This window comes from Natator depressus, chromosome 1 (genome assembly GCF_965152275.1).
Source record: "Natator depressus isolate rNatDep1 chromosome 1, rNatDep2.hap1, whole genome shotgun sequence".
Classification (NCBI taxonomy): Eukaryota; Metazoa; Chordata; order Testudines; family Cheloniidae; genus Natator; species Natator depressus.
Genome location: NC_134234.1, coordinates 116,284,758 through 116,310,511, shown reverse-complemented (window position 1 = coordinate 116,310,511; position 25,754 = coordinate 116,284,758). Strand labels below are relative to the sequence as shown.

The following is a 25,754-nucleotide window of genomic DNA, read 5'->3' as shown; positions in this document are numbered from 1 at the left end:
CCCCTGGGCGGAGCACCCAGCCGCGTCCCCGCTGGCAGCGGCCAATTCCTTGCCTGCTCCGGCTTCCACGGGGGCGGCGACCCCCCGGCCGCCCCCCTGCCGCTGTGTCTCCCTTCCGCCCCCCGCTACACCACCGCCTGCTTTGTTGAACGACAGTGTCGCAAAGTTAAACACGCCGGGCCGGAGCCGGAGCGCGACTTTACGGTGGCGGCAGCTGACCTTTTGCCTCACTCCGGCTCCCATTGGGGCAGCCGCCGGCCAATCCCCTGCCGCGATATCTCCCTCCAACGGCAACAATCCTATGGTCCGTTGGCCGCCAGTGTCGTAAAACCGCCGTACCGGAGCCGGCGCGCAGCTTTACGGCAGCAGCGGCCCGACGAGCTCGGCGGGGTGGGGGGGAGGCGGTGCGGAGCCGGCCCGCCGGGGTGTGCACGCGCGCTCGCGCGGGGAGCTGGATGCCCGGGGGCGGGGGGAGCCCGGCGCCCTGCACTCTGGTGGGAGCGGAGGCGGGGGCCCCCGGCGCCGGCGGGGAGGCGGGCGGCGCGGCGGTCCCGGCGGGCAGGATGAGCCTGTCGCCCAAGGAGCTCTCGAGCCTGCTGAGCATCGTTTCGGAGGAGGCGGGCGGCAGCACCTTCGAGGGCCTGTCCAGCGCTTTCCACCACTACTTCGGCAAGGCCGAGCACTTCCGTCTGGGCTCGGTGCTGGTGCTGCTTCTGCAGCAGCCCGACCTGCTGCCCAGCCCGCCGCAGCGCCTCACCGCGCTCTACCTGCTCTGGGAGATGTACCGCACCGAGCCGCTGGCCGCCAACCCCTTCGCCGCCATCTTCGCCCACCTGCTCAACCCCGCGCCCGAGCGCGGCGACGAGGCCGAGCGGCCGCCGCTCTCAGGTACCGGCCCGGGGCGCGGGGGTTTCCGCTGAGCAACCGGCTCCGCTTCTCGGCGGCCGTCGCGTCGCTGGGAGGCCCGGTCTCCGCCGGGTGGGGTGGCGTGCGTGGGGGGGCCGCGCCGCTGAGGTGGCTCCCGGGCTGCGGCCGCTCAGCAGAGATCGGGCCGGAGTCTTTCGGGGGAGACAGGCAGGGGCTGGAACCGTGCGGAGTGGTGTTTCGGTTTGTGTCCACGGGACCGGAGCCTGCCCCAGCCCCCTCCCTCGGCCGTGTGTGTGTGTGTATTTTTCACAAAAGTTTTTCAGGAGGTTAAGTTACATCGTTGTTTATCAAAGAACACTCCGTTGCCTCTGGTTTCAGTACTTGTGTGCCCTTAGTTTTTCACTCATCTAAACTGCCCTCTAGCAAGCAGCAAAAGAAACCCGGATTATTCTCAGGTCAAACTTTAAAATAAGCCTTTCAGGCTTTCTTTCTACGTTATAAAACACCACGCACCCTTTTCCTTTGCAGTGCAGTTCAGAAAACATGTTTAAAAGCACATCTCAATAACAATCATACACCACTCCATTCAAACAGCAGTGCACATCGCTCTGGCTCTTAATTTTTGGGGGCATTAGATTAAAGCCATGAAAACCAAGAAGCTGTGCATGAAGATAAATTACTCCTCCAAAATCAGAAGGATTCTGGCTAAAGTAACTAATGTACATAGCAGATAAACTGAAAAGGAGGACTTGTGGCACCTTAGAGACTAACAAATTTATTTGAGCATAAGCTTTCGTGAGCTACAGCTCACTTCATCGGATGCATGCAGTGGAAAATACAGTGGGGAGATTTTATATAAACAGAGAACATGAAACAAGGGTGTTACTATACACACTGTAATGATAGTGATCAGGTAAGGTGAGCTATTGCCAGCAGGAGAGGAAAAAAACCTTTTGTAGTGATAATCAAGGTGGGCCATTTCCAGCAGTTGACAAGAACGTCTGAGGAACAGTGGAGGATGTGGGGCGGGAATAAACATGGGGAAATAGTTTTACTTTGTGTAATGACCCATCCACTCCCAGTCTCTATTCAAGCCTAATGTAAGGGTGTCCAGTTTGCAAATTAATTCCAATTCAGCAGTCTCTCCTTGAAGTCTGTTTTTGAAGTTTTTTTGTTGTAATATTGCGACTTTTAGGTCTGTAATCGAGTGACCAGAGAGGTTGAAGTGTTCTCCGACTAGTTTATGAATGTTTCAGAGTAACAGCCGTGTTGATTATCATGCGCATTATAAAGAGAGGTTTCAAAGAGGGATGGGCTATTACCAGCAGGAGAGTGAGTTTGTGTGGGGGGGGGGGAAGGGTGAGAAAACCTGGATTTGTGCTGGAAACGGCCCTACTTGATGATCACTTTAGATAAGCTGTTACCAGCAGGAGAGTGGGGTGGGAGGAAGTTTTGTTTCATGGTCTCTGTGTATATAATGTCTTCTGCAGTTTCCACGATATGCTATGCATCCGATGAAGTGAGCTGTAGCTCACGAAAGCTCATGCTCAAATAAACTGGTTAGTCTCTAAGGTGCCACAAGTACTCCTTTTCTTTTTTCTTTCTTCTTTTTATGAATGTTATAATTCTTAACATCTGATTTGTGTCCATTTATTCTTTTACGTAGAGACTGTCTGGTTTGGCCAATGTACATGGCAGAGGGGCATCACTGGCACATAATGGCATATATCACATTGGTAGATGTGCAGGTGAACGAGCCTCTGATAGGGCCTAATCACAAACAGCCACACTATGATGGTGTCCCCTGAATAGATACGTGGACATAGTTGGCAATGGGCTTTGTTGCAAGGATAGGTTCCTGGGTTAGTGTTTTTGTTGTGTGGTGTGTGGTTGCTGGTGAGTATTTGCTTCAGGTTGGGGGGCTGTCTGTAAGGACTGGACTGTCTCCCAAGATCTGTGAGAGTGAGGGATCGTCCTTCAGGATAGGTTGTAGGTCCTTGATGATGCGCTGGAGAGGTTTTAGTTGGGGGCTGAAGGTGTTGGCTAGTGGCGTTCTGTTATTTTCTTTGTTGGGCCTGTCCTGTAGTAGGTAACTTCTGGGTACTCTTCTGGCTCTGTCAATCTGTTTCTTCACTTCAGCAGTGGGTATTGTAGTTGTAAGAACACTTGATAGAGATCTTGTAGGTGTTTGTCTCTGTCTGAGGGGTTGGAGCCAATGCGGTTGTATCGTAGAGCTTGGCTGTAGACAATGGATCATGTGGTGTGGTTTGGATGAAATAGCTCATCTTACCTGATCACTCTCATTACAGTGTGTATGGTAACACCCATTGTTTCATGTTCTCTGTGTATATAAAATCTCCCCACTGTATTTTCCACTGCATGTATCCGATGAAGTGAACTGTAGCTCACGAAAGCTTATGCTCAAATAAATTTGTTAGTCTCTAAGGTGCCACCAGTACTCCTTTTCTTTTTGCGGATACAGACTAACATGGCTGCTACTCTGAAACTGAAGAGAGACAGGCATGCTTAACTCCATTCCCCAACACTGGAGAGGTATTGGTTGTTTGAAGCCATGTAAGAGATGTCTCACTGTTTGTGTAGGGGGGAATTTGCGAGAAGTGAGGTTTTCCTGTCCCCTCTGTTCCCAGTACAAATAAATCCCTGGAATAGGGCCCTCTCTGTGTGATCCGGGGCCAAAAGGGGACCCTCTTCTCCAGATAATTATTTTTGAGGAGCACGGTAACAGGTAAACCTCCCTTCTTTAATCTAGTGCCCCCCAAACTGGGAATCAGAGTGATGTGTGCTGAGTGATGGATGACTCCTGTTGAGAGGTGCTTTTAAAAATTTTGTCTTTGAAATTGCCCTACAAAGGAAAGGAGGGGGGGGCTGTTTGCTGTTTTATGATAATTAAAGAAGGCCTGAATCACTTAAAAATAAGCATTTCGCATGAGAATTATCAGGTTTGCTTTTCTGCTCTGAAGAACTGGAGGTATTAATATCATCACAAGGTGCTGAAACCAGAGGAACTGAAGGAAAGGGAATTTGGAGGGGCAGTGTTATTTGATTAAATCCTAATTTAATCACATCATAAAAAACACCTTATGTTCCAGACAAACCCTGGAAAGAACAAAAAAGTTCTTTTGTGAAAGATCATAGAATATCAGGGTTGGAAGGGACCTCAGGAGGTCATCTAGTGAGTCCAACCCCTGCTCAAAGCAGGACCAATCCCCAACTAAGTCATCCCAGGCAGGGCTTTGTCAAGCCTGACCTCAAAAACCTCTATGATTCAGTGCTCCACCCCATTTTCCTGCATTTGGGAGCTGAGGGAGCACCCAGTCAAGCTTTTTAGAAAATAAAAATACAAGGAACTTCTGTTTTGATGTAAAAACAAGCAGGATTTTTATTTCTTTTTTTTGCCAAGTAACTTTAGATGTTGGATTATAGCTTGTTTGCAAACAGCTTGTTGTTTAAGTGTTCAAAACCTGAGCCATTTGTACCCATTGGTCACATGTAAAATGTTTCTTCTCTGATTGGATGAGTTATTTTTAGCCTCTGATTTCTGGAACTAATACAAATGAATTCTGGATTATTTCTGAGTTTTAATAGTTTAAAACTTGATTTTTCAGCAAAACGTTCACTTCATTAATATTTTCGAGAATATTTATTGAAAGCAGCACAGTCAAATTGTTTGAACATTTAAATATTAAAGCAACCTTTTTTTTCAGTATTCTCCAAGCTCTGTTGGTCATGGTTTAAAATGTGGGGTAAAGGGTGTTGAACTTTACAAGCACTGCTCTAGAGAGTATATAAACTGGCTGTATGCCACTAATTTAAATCCCAATGATTTTCAAATCCAGGCTTCCCCTCAGCTGAAAGTAAAATTCTGTGGATTCACTGGTGGCTATTAGAATGATTATCTTTGATGTGACTACTTGAAATATTGTCCTTTGGTATATATTTCAGTGAGAGGTATTTATAACATGCTGCAAAATGAGTCTCAAGTATTTATAACTTCATTTGAAAAGTGCAAATTTTAAATTCTATTAAAGTTACTATAGTGCTTACTAAGGTGTATGGATGTGCCAAGTTTAAATTTTATTTACATTGAAAACTAAAATGGCTAAAGTACAAAATTCAGCACTTACAGAGTATTATAAATTCTGCTTTAACAACAAATGGAGATCTTGTTTAACCCTTTTGATAGCTATAAAGTTCTGAAAACAGGCAAGTTCTGCTCAGTCTTAAAGGGATACTGTCAGTTTTACTTGGCCCAAAAATAAAGTTCCATAAAACTTTTTGTTTATAAACATTCAAGACTAATATAAATGTTTCCATAATTTTAACAAAGTTGTTTTGAAACAAACATTCCCTGCAGTGTGTGAAGCCCAAACTCAGCAGCATTAAGAACCTGAAAGAGAAACTGATGTGATTTGTATTTCTTGGCTTTGAAATGAAAATCAAACTATAAATAGTGACAGGTAAACTGGATTCTAAAAGTTTTTCACTTTGAATAATTTGTAGTGTTAATAGCAACTTGTTCACCACAAACTACAAGGAATATTATGGCTGTGACTAGCAATGTGCTTGTTATTTGTTAAGAATTGATCATTGGTCTAAATTAAAAAAACAAAATGATGCATCAAGACTGCTTGACATTCAAAACCAAATTTAAAAAGTTGTGTGGGGAAGGGTTGGGAGCTCTTTACTACTTCTGCCACGTTTTTCTCTTCTGTTCCTTCCCTGATGGCCTGTTTGTATTCAATGCTCTCTACAGAAGGGTTCAGCTTTCCTTGTATTTGCCTAGTTTTAATCAAATTGCCTTTCATTTCTGGAGCACCCAAATTCAAACTGTTCCCCAAAGTGTAACAGAGCTTGATATGACTGCGTGGGTCTCATAGATGCAATTGCAATATAAGGGCTTACATTTTACTAACATGGATGCCCAAACATTGGTAACAGCTGAAGAACTAGGTTTTTTTAATTGTAATAATTAAACTAATTTTAGATGGCTTCATTAGCCCTTATGGTATGCTGTGACCTAGCCTTCAACCCAAAAATGGAGATATAGGGCTGTTGAAATAAGTCTAAAATGATTTAATAGTTAAAACCAAAGAAACCTTGACTGGGTTTAGTTCATTAGACCAGTGTTTCCCAAACTTGGGACACCGCTTGTTCAGGGAAAGCCCCTGGCGAGCCGGGCCGGTTTGTTTACCTTCCTCGTCCGCAGGTTCGGCTGATCGCGGCTCCCCACTGGCTGCGGTTTGCCGCTGCAGGCCAATGGCGGCTGCGGGAAGCGGCAGCCTGTATGTCCCTCGGACGGTGCCGCTTCCCGCAGTCCCCATTGGCCTGCGGCGGTGAACCGTGGCCAGTGGGAGCCGTGACCGGCCGAACCTGCGGACGCGGCAGGTAAACAAACCGGCCCGGCCTGCCAGGGGCTTTCCCTGAACAAGCAGCGTCCCAAGTTTGGGAAACACTGCATTAGACAATTTAAGCAAAATTATTCTGTATTGCTCATTTTTAAATGCTACATAGGCAGAGGCGTGGATTTAATTTAAAATATTAACACAACTGAATATTCTTAGTGTCAGCCTAATTCATACATTTTAATATTTGTGCCATAGTTTGTTTAGCAAACATTGCTCCTTCACAGTAGAAAGTGAAAAGTATTGATTGCCACTGTGTAACAAGTGAGGAAAATTGTTTTTCTCAGGTTTCTTACCTCCCATAACTCCACCAGAAAAATTCTTCCTTTCCCAACTGATGTTGGCTCCTCCTAGAGAACTCTTCAAGAAGACTCCTCGACAGATTGCCTTAATGGATATAGGAAATGTGGCCCAGTCAGTGGATATAAGTGGACTTCAGCTAGCACTAGCAGGTAAGAAATAACAAATCATTTTAGGTATATCCTGACAGCTTTTCCTTGAGATAATAGTGGAAGCGAGATATTTCTTTTTAAGTGTAAAATGAGTTGAGCTATAATTCTAGGCTGTAGAAACTTCAAGCACAGGGCATTTTTAACTGCCTTATATTTGGCTTAAAAAGCAAGTTTTATACATGGAATTTTCTTCTTTGAGGCTGTGAAGACACTTTTTTTACAATATAGGAATAGGCTTTACATCTGAAACATGTCTTTTGTTCTGGTGGCTGTTTTCATGCTTAAATTTTATTCCCTTGTATCCTGTGCAGTGTTTCCAAGTCAGAAACACAGGCTAACTTATTATCAGGCAGCCATTACACCTCTTTCTTCAGTTATCTCTTTTGGCAAGACCAGGTGTTATAACTGAATTTTTGGTAGTTTTTATAAATCTGAGATGATTCAGGTTTTTGTTACTTCCTGTATTGCCTCCAGATGGGGAAGGTGGCTAATTTGGCTGGCTGTATCTAGTAAAAGTGATTCTTTTGGACCACTTGGCAGGAGAAAGAGAGAAAAGAGTGGTGGTTGTGAGTCATCTCTTTTAGTAGGTCACTTTTGGAGCTACTGATTGAAACAGTAGGAAAGATGGATATAGTAAATGGGGCCAGTTTGGAGCACGAAAAATCCAAGTATGGTCTTATAAGGATGTGATAACCATTGTTTGAGACTAGGTACCGAATGGCTAGGCAGCAGTTCTGCAGAAAAGGACCTAGGGGTTACAGTGGACGAGAAGCTGGATCTGAGTCAACAGTGTGCCCTTGTTGCCAAGAAGGCCAATGGCATTTTGGGCTGTATAAGTAGGGGCATTGCCAGCAGATCGAGGGACGTGATCGTTCCCCTCTATTCGACACTGGTGAGGCCTCATCTGGAGTACTGTGTCCAGTTTTGGGCCCCACACTACAAGAAGGATGTGGAAAAATTGGAAAGAGTCCAGCGGAGGGCAACAGAATGATTAGGGGACTGGAACACATGAGTTATGAGGAGAGGCTGAGGGAACCGGGGATGTTTAGTCTACGGAAGAGAAGAATGAGGGGGGATTTGATAGCTGCTTTCAACTACCTGAAAGCGGGTTCCAAAGAGGATTGCTCTAGACTGTTCTCAGTGGTAGCAGATGACAGAACAAGGAGTAATAGTCTCAAGTTGCAGTGGGGGAGATTTAGGTTGGATATTAGGAAAAACTTTTTCACTAGGAGGGTGGTGAAGCACTGGAATGGCTTACCTAGGGAGGTGGTGGAATCTCCTTCCTTAGAAGTTTTTAAGGTCAGGCTTGACAAAGCCCTGGCTGCGATGATTTCATAGAATCATAGAATATCAGGGTTGGAAGGGACCTCGGGAGGTCATCTAGTCCAACCCCCTGCTCAAAGCAGGACCAATCCCCAATCAAATCATCCCAGCCAGGGCTTTGTCAAGCCTGACCTTAAAAACTTCCAAGGAAGGAGATTCTACCACCTCCCTAGGTAACGCATTCCAGTGTTTCACCACCCTCCTAGTGAAAAGGTTTTTCCTAATATCCAACCTAAACCTCCCCCACTGCAACTTGAGACCATTACTCCTTGTCCTGTCCTCTTCTACCACTGAGAATAGTCTAGAACCATCCTCTCTGGAACCACCTCTCAGGTAGTTGAAAGCAGCTATCAAATCCCCCCTCATTCTTCTCTTCTGCAGACTAAACAATCCCAGTTCCCTCAGCCTCTCCTCATAACTCATGTGTTCCAGTCCCCTAATCATTTTGTTGCCCTCCGCTGGACTCTTTCCAATTTTTCCACATCCTTCTTGTAGTGTGGGGCCCAAAACTGGACACAGTACTCCAGATGAGGCCTCATCAATGTCGAATAGAGGGGAACGATCACGTCCCTCGATCTGCTCGCTATGCCCCTACTTATACATCCCAAAATGCCATTGGCCTTTTTGGCAACAAGGGCACACTGCTGACTCATATCCAGCTTCTCGTCCACTGTAACCCCTAGGTCCTTTTCCGCAGAACTGCTGCCTAGCCATTCGGTCCCTAGTCTGTAGCTGTGTATTGGGTTCTTCCGTCCTAAGTGCAGGACCCTGCACTTATCCTTATTGAACCTCATCAGGTTTCTTTTGGCCCAATCCTCCAATTTGTCTAGGTCCCTCTGTATCCTATCCCTGCCCTCCAGCGTATCTACCACTCCTCCTAGTTTAGTATCATCCGCAAATTTGCTGAGAGTGCAATCCACACCATCCTCCAGATCATTTATGAAGATATTGAACAAAACCGGCCCCAGGACCGACCCCTGGGGCACTCCACTTGACACCGGCTGCCAACTAGACATGGAGCCATTGATCGCTACCCGTTGAGCCCGACAATCTAGCCAACTTTCTACCCACCTTATAGTGCATTCATCCAGCCCATACTTCTTTAACTTGCTGACAAGAATACTGTGGGAGACCGTGTCAAAAGCTTTGCTAAAGTCAAGAAACAATACATCCACTGCTTTCCCTTCATCCACAGAATCAGTAATCTCATCATAGAAGGCGATTAGATTAGTCAGGCATGACCTACCCTTGGTGAATCCATGCTGACTGTTCCTGATCACTTTCCTCTCGTGTAAGTGCTTCAGGATTGATTCCTTGAGGACCTGCTCCATGATTTAATTGGGGATCGGTCCTGCTTTGAGCAGGGGGTTGGACTAGATGACCTCCTGAGGTCCCTTCCAACCCTGATATTCTATGATTCTATGATCCTGTGAACTAAGTTTTTAATACCTAATCTTGGGATAATTAGACAAATATTAGTGTGATATTCAACCTATTGCCTGAGTTTTCCTGCCTTAGTCCTGTGTCTCCCTCTTTGAATTTTTCTGAGCATTTTTGTGAATGCTGTATTCTTTGACTTAAACTTTCAAAAATGACTTGACACTTTGGGTGCCCAAATTACAGTGCATTGAAGGGGTCTGATTCTTCACAAGAGCTGTGTACCTGCCCTCTGAAAATCAGGTCCCTTTTGAATGGTGTCAAATTAAGACCCCCAAATTACTAAATTTGACTGTTTTTGCTGGAGGTTCCATGCATTTTGGTTTGTCCTGTCTTCAAAATACAAAGCCAGTAGTATTTTTGAAAATGGAACAAATTCATTGATATTGGTTGCTTTTAAAAATAAGTAGCTGAACATGCAATGCTTATTCTGTATGTAGTGGATACAACAAAATTATACAATAAATCACATACATAACTAACTTGACTACATAGGGACCTTAGGCTATCTCTGATCTGACATGTTCATAACAGAGACAGTGTGGCTGAGGTAATATCTTTTATTGAACCAATTTCTGTTGGTGAGAGAGACAAGATTTGTTTCTTTGAATAAATGCCTGACATTGTCTATGTGCCTCATAGGAAGGCAACTGCTCTTGCTGTCTTGACACCTCGGAATCACCTTTTTGACTGGCTTCTCCATTTATAAAATAACTTGTTTAAAGTCCATATATTTCCCAGTAATCAAAGATGTAGAAAAGAAGTTAACTGAGTAGTCTGTAAAGTATAAAAAGAGTGAAACAAAAATGCTTAAACTTAAAAGCTATTGAGAACTTTGTTTATATTTGTCCCTCTTTCCTAGCCGATCTTGTCATGTAAGAGTTGTAAATCTTGATGGCTTTTGTAAAGGTGTTCTCCTATTCAGAATATCCCTGGATTCATTTTAGGGACAAGTTTGGACCTTGTTCTAGTCACAAAGATTTACTGCTGTTCAAAAAATTTTAAAGCATTCTGTCAGGATAACTATCCTGAATGTTAAATTACATATGGGAAAGACAACTGATGTATCCTGTCCTTTAATATCTGATCTTCTCTGAGTAATATCCTAAGTAACAATCAGAATTTAAATGTGAACAATTTGATTTGCAGCTGTAATTGCTTTTTTTAAAGGGCAGAAATACAGTTTCCTAAGGACTTTGTTTAGACTTTTTTGTTTGGTCAGTATTAACTTCTCTTCAACCTGCTGATTTGCAGAATGTTTTTGCAAAATTTGCTTCTGTTTCTTTATTTGTACTTCTGCCTGTTTGGATCATTATCCTGCCAAAAACGTCATTTTCTGATGCTGGTGGGAAAAGGAAGTTTTCTGGCAAAATACTGCCTTTATTCGATACGGTTAGCCTGACAGAAGACTACGTTGGTTAAGGGTAATTGGCTTGTAGTCAAAGCTGCTTTTTCCAATACATTTCAGCACCTTCCGTTAGGAATCAAAGGAAGCTTCCTGCAATTTACAGAAGAGGAAAAATGTAGCACCACAATAGAGATCTCCAACAACTGCTTGCCTTTGAATAGCTTTTTTACTTTAGGTGGCTTGGGTTAAGGAGCTTATGCTCTTCCCATAAACAAATTAATCTTTAGCTCTTTTATTAAGGATTCTGCTTTAAATACAGCTTTTGCTTTCCCTAATCCCCAAGAATTGATCTGGCCTGATCCTGTAACCTTCTGCTTGTGGGCAGACTGCAGTGACCACATGGAGCTTTACTGAGTTCATTGGAGACTCCTTGCAAGCCCAAGAGACTTCATGTGTGCACTGAATTGCAGGACTGGGGCCTAAACCTGTTGTAGATCTCATAATAATATCCGATGGTACTTTATTGTCTGGGAATACTGGGGTCCAAATCAAACCTACAATTTACTATCAACTGTTGACCAGCTATGACCTTAAGATGAACACCAGCGTGCCACCAAACTGAAATGATATCTACTCATCTTTTAGATGTGACATTTAGCCTGTTGGATTACTTGTAATGTGCAGGAATTGGTCAAGAATATTCCAAAAAAAATTCTTCTTAGGATTGTATAATGAAGTTCTAAATAGTTTATAAACCAGTAGAAGCATTCTGAAAATTGGTGAAATTGGATTTTTATTTTTTGCAATCAAATATCTTTTCTTGGGAAACTGGTAAAGAAGTATTTAAGTATATCCTTGAAGGAAAAATATCCTACCAAATTAGTTCAGTGAGTCAATATTCAGATAAAATAAAAAAGAAAACCACCAGGTACTTTGCAAACTTAATAACTTCTGCTTATTCCTTTGCTTTGATGGCAAAGGTTCATGCTTGCTCCCCAGCCATAGGACATACACTTAGAAAAAAAGCCTTTGGACTCTGCAGGCTACCGTTATCTGTGGAAGAGAGTTCTGTTATCTGACACTGAGTCTATTTTTGGGAAGGGATTCAGTTAAAATTTTGAACACTAGATAATTAGGGGGCCATATCTAGCATGAAGAACATTTCTGCAGAGAAAAGCTCTGAGTACTAGCTCATCAGGTTCTAAATAAAGGGGAAAGTATAAATAGCTTCGGTGTAGGTAGAGGCAGTATACAAGCTCAGTTACACAGAAAATGAAGCAGTAGTTTCATTTCAGTACGGTGTCTCTCTTCAGTGACTGCTGGACACAAAACAAGAGCTGTATTAGTTAGGGGACCAAGATTTCAAGCTTCAAATTATTAGAGGCTGAATCTATTAAGGAGCATACTATGTAAAAAATGCCTACAAAAGGATGAAAACTCCCTGAATGACTAGATATAAGCACATACTTAGACTTCCTCTTGCAGATGGAGTCTGTTAGCAATGCTGTGGGGCTGGCATCTGTTAGTCAGCTACTGACTTTTGTGAAGTAAGGTTGACCTATTTTAAAATGAACTGATCAGGGTGACAGAAAGTAAAGACATCCTTTTTCACAGTACTACAGAGGTCATAAAAGTTGGAGCCTGAAATTTAGGATTAGGAATAAAGGGTCAGCTACTCCAAGTCCTCAACTTGTTTGAGTGCTCCTATGACAGAAGCCATGTTATGGTTTCTCAGAATGTATCTATAAGTTTAAAACCTATTTTTCCTTTCTCTGTAACCAGCTTTGCAGTAACAAAGAATATCTACTGGATTTAGTAGTATTACTGTGTAATTTGTTTTCTATGCTGTATAATTTGGCCTTTTTAGGGGCATTGTCCACCTCTGAACAATTCTTGCTTACAACTGTAGTCCAGATAGTGCTGGATGTCCCATGCTGCTGGCTCACTTCCAGATGCATAAAATTTTAATTTATATTAGACTCCTAATATATTTTTCAGTGTAAGCAATTGCTATAGTTGCTACTGGGATGTTGTGACAACAGATGGGGGAAGGTAGTTAGTCTGTGCAACATCACTAAAAACACAGTCCACATCGAAAAATCTTTTACCTCTGATTTAGATTTTCTTATGGCCCCCATTATTGTAGAGTCTGAATGTCTGTCTGTGTGGGTCTTCACACAACAGTGGGGAAAGCGGGGGGAGGGAGAGAGAAATGTGACTGTAAAAACACAATTGGCAGGGGGACAAGTCTGGCAAGAATAGTGCATGAAAAACTACTCCAAACTCATTTTCTGAAACTGACTAGATCTGGGGTTCTAACTCTTTCCATAGGCTAGGTCACATCCTACAGCAGGGGTTCTCAACCTTCTTTCTGGACCCTCCCCTTCCCCCCAACATACTATTAAAAACTTCAGGGCCCTGCGGGGCACTGGGGCTTGGAGCTTTGGCCCCATTTAGGGTTATCATGTTTCAGGTTCCCCAAAAGAAGGCACTGCCAGAGGGCGGAGGCAGAGGGGGAGCAGGAAGGAGGAGTCCCCTAACCCTCCTGTGCCCCTTCTACCCTGACCTCTGCACTCCCCTTCCATGCTTCCTGGGCACTTGGTGCAGCCTGTCTCTCACCTCCAGCAGCTGCACATAGCTCCTCCCTGGAAACAGCCACAGTCCGTCCTCTTTCTGCCCTTCCCACCAGCCTTGCAGCACGGGATTAGCTCACCTGTTGCAAAATGCAGCCCCAACTGGAGCAGCTCCCTAGAGAAAGGGTTCAGGATCTGGCAGCGTGAGGCTGACATGCTGCATTGTGAAGCTGTTTGGTCCCTCGCAGCTGCCAGATCCTGCCCCATCAGTGACAAGGGAAGGAACCAGTGAGGCTCTGCAAAAGCCCGGATATAGCCTCTGATTTGAAAAATCTGCTCAGACAGTGGAGAATCAAAAGAGGCTATGCCTGGGGAAAACCGGACATATGGTAATCCTAGGGTGCCGGGGCTCCTGCCTCAGAGGGCATGGCCTCCTGAAACAGCTCTTGGCCCCCCACTTGAGAACCATTGTCCCAGAGGATTCTCACAGATAGCTTATGTTCTCACCCATTCCCAGTCAATCACTGCATTGCTCCCATTTGCAATTATGTAAATCATTGTGACAAATACAACAATTGCTGTTTACATGGAAAAGTAATACTGGGAAAGTGTTAGTATTTTTAGCTATCTAATGCAGTTTTAGGAAGTGGAAAGAAGGAGAGCCAACACCATGTGACCGACCAATCAACTCTTTGCACACCACCAGCAAATGCTCCATGGCCCACCGTTTACAAACCTGAACTAGATTTCATGTTAACACATACTCTTTAAGCCAGTGCTGTTCTAAAGCTCAGATTGTCTCCTGCTACTTTTAGTATTCCTGACATCTGTATTTTGGTTGTATGCTTTAATATCATGGGCTGAACTTTTTTTCAGAGCGTCAATCTGAGTTGCCAACACAGAGCAAAGCTAGCTTCCCCAGCATTCTCAGCGATCCTGACCCAGATTCCTCAAATTCTGGTTTTGACAGCTCTGTTGCCTCACAGATCACTGAAGCTTTAGTGAGTGGACCAAAACCACCTATAGAAAGTATGTGCATCTTTGTTTACTCTTAAGTTTCTGTAGTCTTTGGCACAATTACTTAAGGAGTGATATAAATGATGTGTTGAGCTACTTTTCTGTAGATTGGATTGTATGTGACCAAGCTCATACGTCATAGTACAAAACTCCAGTAAAAACGAATTAATCAGATTGTACATTGAAAAGTATTACAGTTGTGGGAGGGAGAGAGGTATTGCTATTGTCAACCTTATATTAAATATACAGTATAATAGCCTTCTAAATGTAAAATGATTTTTCATTGAGTAATACGAAAAGGACTTCACCTCTTTACTTTTCTGAAAGAAATCTTCACAACATTGTCTTTCAGGTCACTTTCGACCAGAGTTTATCCGGCCACCACCTCCACTCCATATTTGTGAGGATGAGCTGGCTTGGCTAAACCCAATAGAGCCAGATCATGCAATTCAGTGGGATAAGTCAATGTGTGTTAAAAACAGCACTGGAGTGGAGATCAAACGCATCATGGCTAAGGCTTTCAAAAGTCCTTTGTCCTCTCCCCAGCAAACACAGGTGGGTACTATGTGCTAGCTGCCCTCCCTTCTAATCTTTCTTATGCATGTTCTTGTATTTCATACATTTTAGAAAACTAGGATCAAATTAAATGACTTAAATAGTACTCAACTCATTATATTTAGGGTTGGCAGAATTCAATTTTTTTAAATAATTTCAGTGGATAATATCAATATTTGTTTATTTAAGCATTTTTAAATTTTTTATCAATTTATAATTTCCTATATTTGTGAACATTTGGGGTCAGACAGTAATTATTTAATGACAGTAGATTTTGAGATTCAAAAAGTTAAAGCTTCATAACCATTAAAACACAAATTGTCAACATCACATGTCAAAATATACAAAGTAAATATCCTTAAATCAAACTCTTAAGTTCTCAAGCAGCATTGTTCTAAGTTGGCCTATCTGTACATTTCAGTTATCATTGATGGAAATATTTTGCATTGTTGTATATATGGTGAAATCAACATATACAGATGATAAAAAAATCTAATCCTTCCACGCCTATTTATATTACATAAAATTAAAATAGTCACATAGCAGACCCAGTGAAGCAGAATGATGGGACTCAAAACAAACAGTAGCCCGAGGTGCTAAGATGGAAGTGTCACTACAAGATTTAAACTCTCTAAACTCCTGTGTAGAGCACTAATCTGTCTGTGGGCACTCCAGAAGTTTGAAGATTTGTCCTGCCAAGGAGTGGAGTTGTTTAAAACTGTCTCCAAATTTAGGAAATCTCAATATTGTTTGAGTTGTCTTGTCTCAATACCAAAATTCCAGAGTCTTGGTTTGTGTATGGTCAGATGAGGAAAGCATTTTTTAAAACTTGGCAGTGTGTGTAGAAACAGCAGATAGACATTAGCTGAAGAAATGGAAAATGTGACTAGTAACTAGCAACAGTATTTCCCTGCTAGGATAACCTTGTTGCAGTAATGCTGTTTCAGGTTTGGCAGAGGCTTTCAATAAGATGTTTATTGAGAAATGCTAAGGGCCTAATCTTGTCTGGCTGAAGTTAGTCAGAGTGTTACTACTGACTTCAATGGGTCTTAGTCTTATCATTGTATTGTATGAGGAGAGAGATGTTCTAGAACAACTATCTCTTTCTGTCTAAGATAACTTATCAAAGTTGTTGGTAAGGTCGGTTAAACAGTGTATTTTCCGGTTCAATGAAAGAGCTAGAGCAAGAGACAAAAATGAAACTTGGATTATGTGGGTTTAATTTTTTCCACAACATACAAGGCTACTAACTGCCATGAGCTTCAAACCCTAGCTTCTTTTAAAGGCTTTTCTGTGCAGTTGCCCTGGGGCAGAAACTGAAATATTAGAAGAAAACAAAATATATATAAGAAGAAATACTTAAATCCAAGTGGCTAGAATTATTCTCCTTTTGTATAATATAGATGGATTATTGCTTTTGTTTTGCAGTCTACATCATTTTTGTAAAAAATGCATAACCTGTTGACGATTACAGGAAACTTGGAGTCGTTCTTCATATCACTGGAATTTCTGCACAAGGCAGAATATTTTATTAAACTAAGTCATAATAAAATCCAGGCTAGGTTTCTAGTTCACCTTGTGTGATCAACCATGTACAGTTTAATTCAAATTTAAGATGATGTTGTTGTTTTTTTATAGCTTCTTGGAGAATTAGAAAAGGACCCCAAGCTTGTTTACCACATTGGCCTCACTCCTGCCAAACTGCCTGACCTGGTGGAAAATAATCCTTTAGTTGCTATAGAAATGTTGCTTAAGCTAATGCAGTCCAGTCAGATAACAGAGTATTTTTCTGTCCTGGTCAACATGGACATGTCTTTACATTCAATGGAAGTTGTAAATCGGTAAGTGTTCCTTGTCATCTTAAAGCTAAACTTATCTTTGTGAGTTCTCTCACTGGAGTGCTCTGATCAGTGCTGTTTTTAAAAAAAATGAAAGCATAATGTTTCACAGGGAGTACCTGATGAGTTTTACTGATTGTGGCTTTATGCATAGTGGTATAGTCAGATTTGAAAAGTAGCTTGTTCCACTATGCCCCTAAAGGGTACCAAAGTTAGCAGGAGTTTAGGAAATAGCTGTCAAATTTCATTGAAATAGGTTTTGGCCTGAAAAAGATGGTCCTTGTGCACAAATCAGACATATTAAAGCAAGAAGGGGGAAGAGAAGACTCCTCTATGCTCTTTTACCATAGGACATGATCATTGGCTGGAAAAGTGCTGAACTCATCTGACTAAATATACCAATTTATACTATATAAGCAGACTCACTAAAATGCAGTGAAGCAGCTTTGAATTACCTGTCCTCTTGCCAAAAGAATTCTGAACACTATCATTCAAAACTGCCTGTATGTCAAGTTAGTTTCATCCCTTTTAAGGGTTTATTCAATGAAAGGTGTAATATTGCTAATTAATTCAAACAAAGTAATAAACACTTCTGCATGAAATGCCACTAACATGAGAGGCACGGTTCATTTCAGTAGGAGTATTCATAGAAATAATTTTGCAATATATCTTAAAACAAGGCTGTACGTAGTAGTGGTTTTGCCTCTGTGATATGAGTGTTGTGTCCACCATTTTGTTCTGCAAATGAAATAGGGCAAATCTTGAAATCTTGCTTCTTATTTGAAATTCACATTGATATCCCACCTCTTAATAGAAAAGTGTAGTTATATTGGGTTAATGGCAATCTCAGTAGAATGTTATGCTTAACTAGAAGTTTCTTACTTTTCTACATTTATATTTCTAAAGAAAATCAACTCTTCTGTGCTGTTGTAAATCAAATCACGTGATAGTGAATGTATTTAGTTTGAATGGTTGTGGCTTCTCTCATTTTCATGTTGAACTTGACAATTATTTATATGTAAAATTTCTTTGTATATCATCTGTGTACATCAAGAGAACACTTAGTAGGAATAAGCTTTTTTCAGTCTTCACAGCTTTATGAAAATTTATCTGATCACCACAAACCTTTAAACTGAGTTTTTGCATGTTTTTGCCTAATAACCATCATCTAATATACAAAAGCATCCTTATTAGAGAGCAGCTAGTTCTATGAATAACAGCACTCATATGAGAAAGTGACAATGTATCCTTTAAAAAAAAAAAAAAATCTATCTTTAACACTTCAAGATTTGCTAATCAATAAGCCTTAAACGTTTTAATATTGCCATACTTATCTGCTACAGGGATGCACAAAATGACAGAATAGTGCACTTCTGGGGTCTTGCAATGATTAGATTCAGAAATAGTATTAGTTACTATTGTTTTCCAAAATAGACTGTAGAAATGGCACTAGCTTATTTAAGAAATCTGTTCCACTGGTGTACTCTGTACCTGACACGAGTGGTAAATGTTCATGTTTTTACTGTTAGTCCTGCAAGACTGAGCCAGATTCTATTTCATATTGTGCATCGGAATTATTCCAGTCAGTTACAGCAGGTACCGTTGCTTTCATTGGGGTTAATTTAGCTCACTAACCATCCTTAACGTGTGTGTGTGTGTGGAATAAAGAACGTAATTTCTCCTAGGGTATGTCTGTCTACACAGCAAAGGGGCTGTGGGGCTGCTTCATTGCTGTGTAGACTTCCGAGGTTGGGCTCCATCCCCATCCCAGAAGTCTACACAACAATGAAACAGCCCCGCTGCTCATTGCTATGTAAAGTTTGTAGAGGAGTAGTGAAAAAACTTCACTTGTAAATTGATCACCTTTGATATTGAAATTGGAGACAGATTTCAATGCCATTTTTAGTCCTCTTAGAATAGTATTGTACTGATACTCCTGAGGCCTATGGGGAAGCACTAATAGAGAGATTTTACAGCAGCTCATCTTAACTGGAATGACTTTTTTGGGGTGGAAGAGAAGAATCAGAAGATGTCAACAAGAGCATGTGAAGGGTGAGATTGTCGTTCTTGCCTAGAGTTTATGGAAATACAATCTGGGAGCATTTTAATACCAAAACTACTCCTAGTGCGACTCTGAGGAAGTACTGCTTCTGCCAGGGTAAAGTTATGATCTCGTTTCCTTGTTTCTCACTTTCTCTCTCCTCAGACGCCTCCCCTGTATTCTCTACTGTTTTGCAGCAGGCAGAATGAACAGGAGCAACAAGAAACACACAGTTCTTGTTCATTCAGTCAGCTGGAGAGCTGTGCCACCTGCTATAGAGGGAAAAGTCCTACATCTGGAGTCAGTGCAGTGATTCTTTAACAGAAGGTTCTGCTAGATCATGTGTTACTTTTAAAAGAGTCTACTTAGAGACGCTGACAGCAATGGATTTTGATGCCTCTGTATAATGCTATGCTTATGGATGCTGTAAACTTCTAGAGCGAAAGCTCCATTGCATACAATGGGTACACAGAACTGTTATGCAGGGGCATTTCTTTGCTTTTACTTACATAACACACAAACTAGATTAAAAAACATTAAATTGCAAAGTCACACTCGAGAGTTTGAAAATGCCAGAATAAAAGTTGTCTGTGCAGCTTTAATTGGGCTCCCTTGTGCCTGTACATTGATAGTCTTTATTTACATGATCACGTACAATTTTTCCACAGGACCCCCACCTCCTTCAGTGCACGGGATGTACTTGCTCTGGATTGGAATCAGGGTTGTGTAGTGAAACAGACTATCTAGAACCCTGCCTCATTTGTTGCAGAACTTGGAAGGTGTGTAGTGAAGAGAGAGGATGACCTCATGGTTAAGGCAGTTGGAGAATTGTATTCTGCCTCAGCCAGAGTTCCTGTGTGATGCTACACAAGTCACTTGAACCAAACCCTTCGCAGGTGGTCACTAATTGTGTGTTCTTCATTTTCTGGGTGCCTGACTTGATTTGCAGAAGTGCTGAGCATTCAGAGGAGGGTTTGAATAGTATGCAGTACATAAGACTTAAGGCCCAAAGGCCACATAGTGAACAATGAGTATAAAACAAAATATTGAACAGCTGCTCTGCTCACTTAGTGAGCATCATCCTTCCTGTGCCTTAAATGAACCAGGGGTCTTGTGGAAAAAATACTATATCATAATGCATACACACAAGGGAGCCAAATTAAGCCTGCACAGGCAACCTTAAATCAGGCATCTTCTGACTCTTGAGTGTTTGACATGAAGGCCACCCCCTGCCAAAATTTCAAGTCCCTGTTCCAAAGCATGGGGGCAGGGGAGTGCATCAGAGAAAAGGTCACCAGAATATTTTAAAATGGGCAAAATTTATTTTTCCCTTGTCTCATTCTTGGAAATGGCTGAATTATTTTGGTTAACATTTAAAAAAAAATCAAGCTGAGGTGTAGACATCCAGCATGTAAAATTTCAGCCCAAATATTAAAGTTTGGCAAAGTTATAAGCAACTGAAAACAGGGTCTTAATGGGAAGGGTAGTGCTACCTTACTCTGAAGTGCTACCAACCCCACCTATAATACAGCTGATTTTTTTTTTTTTTGCTTCTGGCATCGGAGATGCACTCAAATTTGCTTAGTTGGAACAAACTACTGCCAGATAAGTATGTTCTGAGAAGTTTTATTATAATAGGTTTGGACGTTGACTTCCAGATCTATTCTAATTGACCAGTTGGGTCTCATACCCATGATTAAATGTTACTGTAGTGATATGTAGCTTGCTTGATGTTCATGCATTAAGCAACTATTTTTGAATGAGAAGCCTAATTCTTCTTCCCCTGATGCCAAACCCTGTAGTTTTCTTCCTTCCTGTCCCCACTTCAGCACTGCAGACTACTTTTCTGGATGTTTAAAAAAGAAAAACTGCTAACACTGATCTGCATTAGTCTCCTGAGTAAAATGTTTTAAGTATTTAACCTGAAAGTTTCCCAGAGGCTACAAGCTAAGTGAGAAGTAGTTGGAACTTCTTCCCCATCTCTTGGTCTTTCAACTATTCACGCAAATTTGTGACGCGTTCCATACTATTCAAGGAGTTGTTAAACACCTGGTTCCATTCTGCAATGTTGATGAATCCGTCCTCAGGTGCACAATATAAGTACCAAGCCTTCCCTAAAGCTGCCGAGTTGACAGTTCTACCCACTTCAAGGTAGTAGCCATCAAGCTGCTGGGGCCTCTGCTCTGCTTTAGGAAGGAATGGCAGTAGGTAAATGGTTCCCACTCCTGTCTAGTACAACCACAGAAGATCACAGGTGTTCTGGTCCCCACCCCGCACAGTGAAAATCACATCACTTCTGATGCAGGCAGGGTCCTCCCCACAAAAGATACAGGGCAGGAGTTTTCCATAAAATTTAAAATGGTTGGCAGTGTCAAAAGGGAAGTTTGAGGTGAGGGAGATCAGGTAAAGTAAATGTCCTGTGGGATATAAAAAACACTTGCAAAGTCTTATGATAAGACACCTACTGACCTACATGCTCCAGTCTTCCTAACCACTTCATTAAAAAGCCAAAACCTTTGTGATCCAGCAAAGTTCCATGCTGGTTGCACAGCAGTCTAGTGCAAGCTGGAGCATCTTGCAGAGCTGCATATAACTGGCATACTTCAAATGTGATGTAAGATCATTCCTTAGTTGTATTACCTCTCTTACTTTGTGGGTATTGAAACAACTCGAAAACAACTTAAAAGTCCCCTTCAGACAAGTCAGATGGCAGTTGTACACCTTAATGATCCATTAGTATAGTACATGTATTGGGTGATTTGAAGATATTCTGTCTATAGCACTATTCTGAAAGCACAAGCTCTCTTGCTTTCTCGTATTTTAAAAAAATGTTCTCTAGCTCGCTCTTTGGTGAGACACTTCTGGTTCTTCACACCAAGAGTGTGATTAACATGTTTAGTCATTTAAAGTCTTTTGAACTTATTTTGAAATCCAGATATTAGTAATGTTCTAATTCCCATGATTTCTAAATTTAGAACCCTGAAAAAAACTAAGGCAAACTAACGTTTTTGAAGCACAAAATAATGCTGTTCCAGTTGTGCACTTTAGAAGAAGTGTTCCAGCTTCTAGAACTTGATCTCTGATGCTGATATACACAGTTGCATTTGATGCTTGCTACAGTATGAAACTGTCACTCAAATAAGCTCGAATCTACTCAGATAAGTAACTTGAGAGTTTCTGTTGCTCTGCAAGCAGTGCCCATCACTAGCTTCTGTAGGGTGTAAGAAGTGCATCTGCTTATTAGACAGTAAAGATCACATGGGTGCCTTTGACGTAGGCCTCCTGCACGGAGACATCTAAAGAGTAACATTAAATAAAACCAATTTCTGTATTGCACTTGATGTAAAAATAGATTTGCCTTTTGATGTTGGTGTCCGGCTAGTGCAACACACTTATTGGACATAACTAAAATGTTTGGACTTATGGTCTTTTGACAACTCCCTTAGACATTACAGTGGATTGTCGATGAATCGTATACAAATTTGAATTATGAGGGTAACTGTACTTGTCCATTATTTAATGGTACCATGGATGATTAACTTGCTACTTTATCTGTACATTAATCAGCTGGTTTTATGTTTAACAGGCTTACTACAGCAGTTGATCTCCCTCCTGAATTTATTCACCTTTATATCTCCAATTGCATCTCTACCTGTGAACAGATTAAGGATAAATACATGCAGGTGGGTATTTGAGAATGACTTGGTTAAAAGTCAAGATGAGGCATCTTCAGTACTGAGATTTAATAAGGTGACTACACTGGGAATTCACATATTCCCTCTTTACAAATTGTGACTTCAAGAAGTAAAATACCGTTTTAATGAAATTCTGATGTTTAATAAGCATATGATTCAGTAGGGGTTGTTCCTTCAGTATTTTTACAGGCGCACAGGTAGTAGTCTTAATTTTCTGCAGAGTACTTCATGTATTCAGTAGAAAAGTAATTGTACAGTGCTTCCCTTACATTATTCAGGACTATATATGGTGTCAGAGAGAGTCAGATTTCTCACTTGGTACCCTTCTCTCCATCCATATATTAGATTTTTACCTCTTCTCCCTGTCCTCAAGCTTCCAGATCCTTCCACTTCTAACTTTATTTCTGCATAGCGCTGTGCTTTGTCATCAGAGAAACACTCCAGAATCTCCTGCACTTTTCAGTACTGCAAAGGGAAATGCCCACAGTTACCAAAACAAACAGAAGGCATTCTGTTTCTAAGGACACGCTATGCAAAAAAGAATTACACTTGGAAGTGGAAACAAAATGGCTCTCAGGGCTAATGTGTGGCATTTCAAAATCTTAGCAAAGTGAGGCAGCACCCTGTATTTCCAACCTTCTTGCCCTGCGTTTGGCATGACTCCCAGCTTTTTAAAATTCCTCCCAGTCTGAAAAAATCCACAAATTCTACATCCTCTAGCATGAGGATAAACTATTCTGCAATAATTTCTTTTAGGAAACATTACTCTTAAAATGGGTTCTTTTTCCTAAAAATAATGACTAAGTTATCCTTAATGCTCAGTACATATATTTAATATCCTCTTGAGTCACTCTATTGTGGAAATCTTGTATTCGGATCCAAGTTTTTGCCCAAGAGGTAGCCATGCCACCTACGTATAAAGTAAGTGTACAGTGGTAGGACCTAGTTCCTACGATCAGTAAAAAAAAATTTCATGCAGGACTGAAGAGCATGTCCAGCTCCCTATCCTTAACATTTCATTATAGGGCAGCAGACGGGAAAAATAAAGGGCTAAATGCAGATTGTATAAATCTGAAGTGAAAAGGTTGGTTAACTGATATAACTAATTCCAGTTGAATTGTCACAAAATACCAGTACAAAGGGTCAGACTCTTTTTAACAGAATTGCTTGGGCTTATTTTCAGATATTAAAGCCAGACCTTTTCTGTTTCAGAACCGCCTGGTACGTCTCGTTTGTGTCTTTCTCCAATCTTTGATCCGGAACAAAATTATTAATGTACAGGACTTGTTTATAGAAGTGCAGGCATTTTGTATTGAGTTCAGTCGGATACGAGAAGCAGCTGGCCTTTTCAGATTGCTGAAGACACTGGATACTGGGGAAAACCCTTCGGAGGCAAAAGCTTCAAAATAAGACCCTTTCAAAATTTGGCGAAACAGCGGTCAGCTGAATGTTCTGTATCATTACTTTTTTGTGTATAAATTTTAAACTTAAATCAGTGGATTGCTTGGTTTAATACTGTATAAATAGCATTTTATGCATAAAGCAAGGCAATAAATATTGCTTTTCTGATACTAGACCATCTTGAATTTGTTTTGATTTTTGACACTGGACACACCATATTTTCTGTCCTTGGCTATTAAGCCTGAGGAACAATAATCCTTAATGGAAGAATCTCCTAAAGTGCAAGCATTGCTTACTTCCAAGGGACTTAAATTTTACTGGAGAATTATGTGATGCCCCTGTCCAAGAAAAATAAGCTTGGAGGGGGAAGGACAGAACATGTGAATGTCCAACATGTTCAGTGAGTTGTTTCAAATCATGCTAAGCAAGCTTAGAATTGCTACTGCCAGTTGAAACTGAGGGAGTGATGTCACTCCAAATTCCATCATGCCAATTTTTTTAATAAATTCACGGTACCTGTAGAGCTTTAGATTAAAAAAAAATTACATTTCTAGGGAAAATATAGATGCAACATGCTAATCACTCCTTTTAATCTTTAAAGTAATCGTGAAGGGTTACTCCATCAACAATTCTTCTCTCAATATTCTGAGACTGACATGGCTACAACTACACTGCATGCATCCTAGAATAGATTTCAGAGTGGTAGCTGTTAGTTTGTATCAGCAAAAAAAAAAAGTACTTGTGGCACCTTAGAGACTAACCAGTTTATTTGGGCATAAGCTTTCGTGGGCTAAAACCCACTTCATCAGATGCATGCAGTGGAAAATACAGTAGGAAGATATACATAGATAATGAAAAAATGGTGGTTGCTGTACCAACTGTAACGAGACTAATCAATTAAGGTGGGCTATGATCAGCAGGAGGGGGAAAAAACCTTTTTTTAGTCATAATCAGGATGGCCCATTTCAAATCATTGACAAGGTGTGAGTAACAGTAGGGAAAAAATTAGCATGGGGAAATAGTTTTTAGTTTGTGTAATAACCCATCCAGTCTTTATTCAAGCCTAATTTAATGGTGTCCAGTTTGCAAATTAATTCCAATTCAGCAGTTTCTCTGAGTCTGTTTTTGAAGGTTTTTTGTTGTTGGAGAATTGTGACTTTTAGGTCTGAAATCGAGTGACCAAAGAGATTGAAGTGTTCTCCGACTGGTTTTTGAAGGGTAATTCTTGACATCTGATTTGTGTCCATTTATTCTTTTGCGTAGAGACTGTGGTTTGGCCAATGTACATGGCAGAGGGGTGTTTCTGGCACATGATGACATATAGCACATTGGTAGATGTGCAGGTGAAGGAGCCTCTGATAGTGTGGCTGATGCGATTAGGCCCTATGATGGTGTCCCTTGAATAGATATGTGGACACAGTTGGCAATGGGCTTTGTTGCAAGGACAGGTTCCTGGGTTAGTGTTTTTGTTTGGTTGCTTGTGAGTATTTGCTTCAGGTTGGGGGGTGTCTGTAAGTGGGGACTGGCCTGTCTCCCAGGATCTGTGAGTAAGGGATTGTCCTTCAGGATAGGTTATAAATCCTTGATGTGCTGGAGAGGTTTTAGTTGGGGGCTGAAGGTGATGGCTAGCGCTGTTCTGTTATTTTCTTTGTTGGGCCTGTCCTGGAGTAGGTGACTTCTGGATCAGTTTTTTTTTCCTCCTCCTGCTGATAATAGCCCACCTTAATTGATTAGTCTTGTAACAGTGTGTATGGCAACACCCATTTTTTCATGTTCTGTGTGTG

The 25,754-nt window shown here is 41.4% G+C and overlaps 1 protein-coding gene across 1 annotated transcript; it reads left to right on the top strand.

Annotated features, from left to right (window-relative positions):
• The first annotated feature begins 455 nt into the window (after positions 1-455).
• Positions 456-24,104, top strand: CNOT11 (CCR4-NOT transcription complex subunit 11). The gene is made up of 7 exons (XM_074964853.1): positions 456-888; positions 6,578-6,742; positions 14,300-14,452; positions 14,793-14,995; positions 16,634-16,836; positions 22,461-22,557; positions 23,782-24,104. The coding sequence occupies exons 1-7, from the start codon at positions 456-458 to the stop codon at positions 23,977-23,979; spliced, it is 1,452 nt and encodes a 483-aa protein (XP_074820954.1). The 3' UTR covers positions 23,980-24,104.
• Positions 24,105-25,754: the final 1,650 nt, after the last annotated feature.

Excerpts from the sequence above, each read along its gene's own strand:
- CNOT11 (XM_074964853.1), top strand. The coding sequence starts at position 456 with ATGCCCGGGGGCGGGGGGAGCCCGGCGCCCTGCACTCTGGTGGGAGCG. Across the intron at positions 14,453-14,792 it reads ACCAAAACCACCTATAGAAA|GTCACTTTCGACCAGAGTTT; the intron begins GTATGTGCATCT and ends ATTGTCTTTCAG. Across the intron at positions 22,558-23,781 it reads TTAAGGATAAATACATGCAG|AACCGCCTGGTACGTCTCGT; the intron begins GTGGGTATTTGA and ends TTTCTGTTTCAG.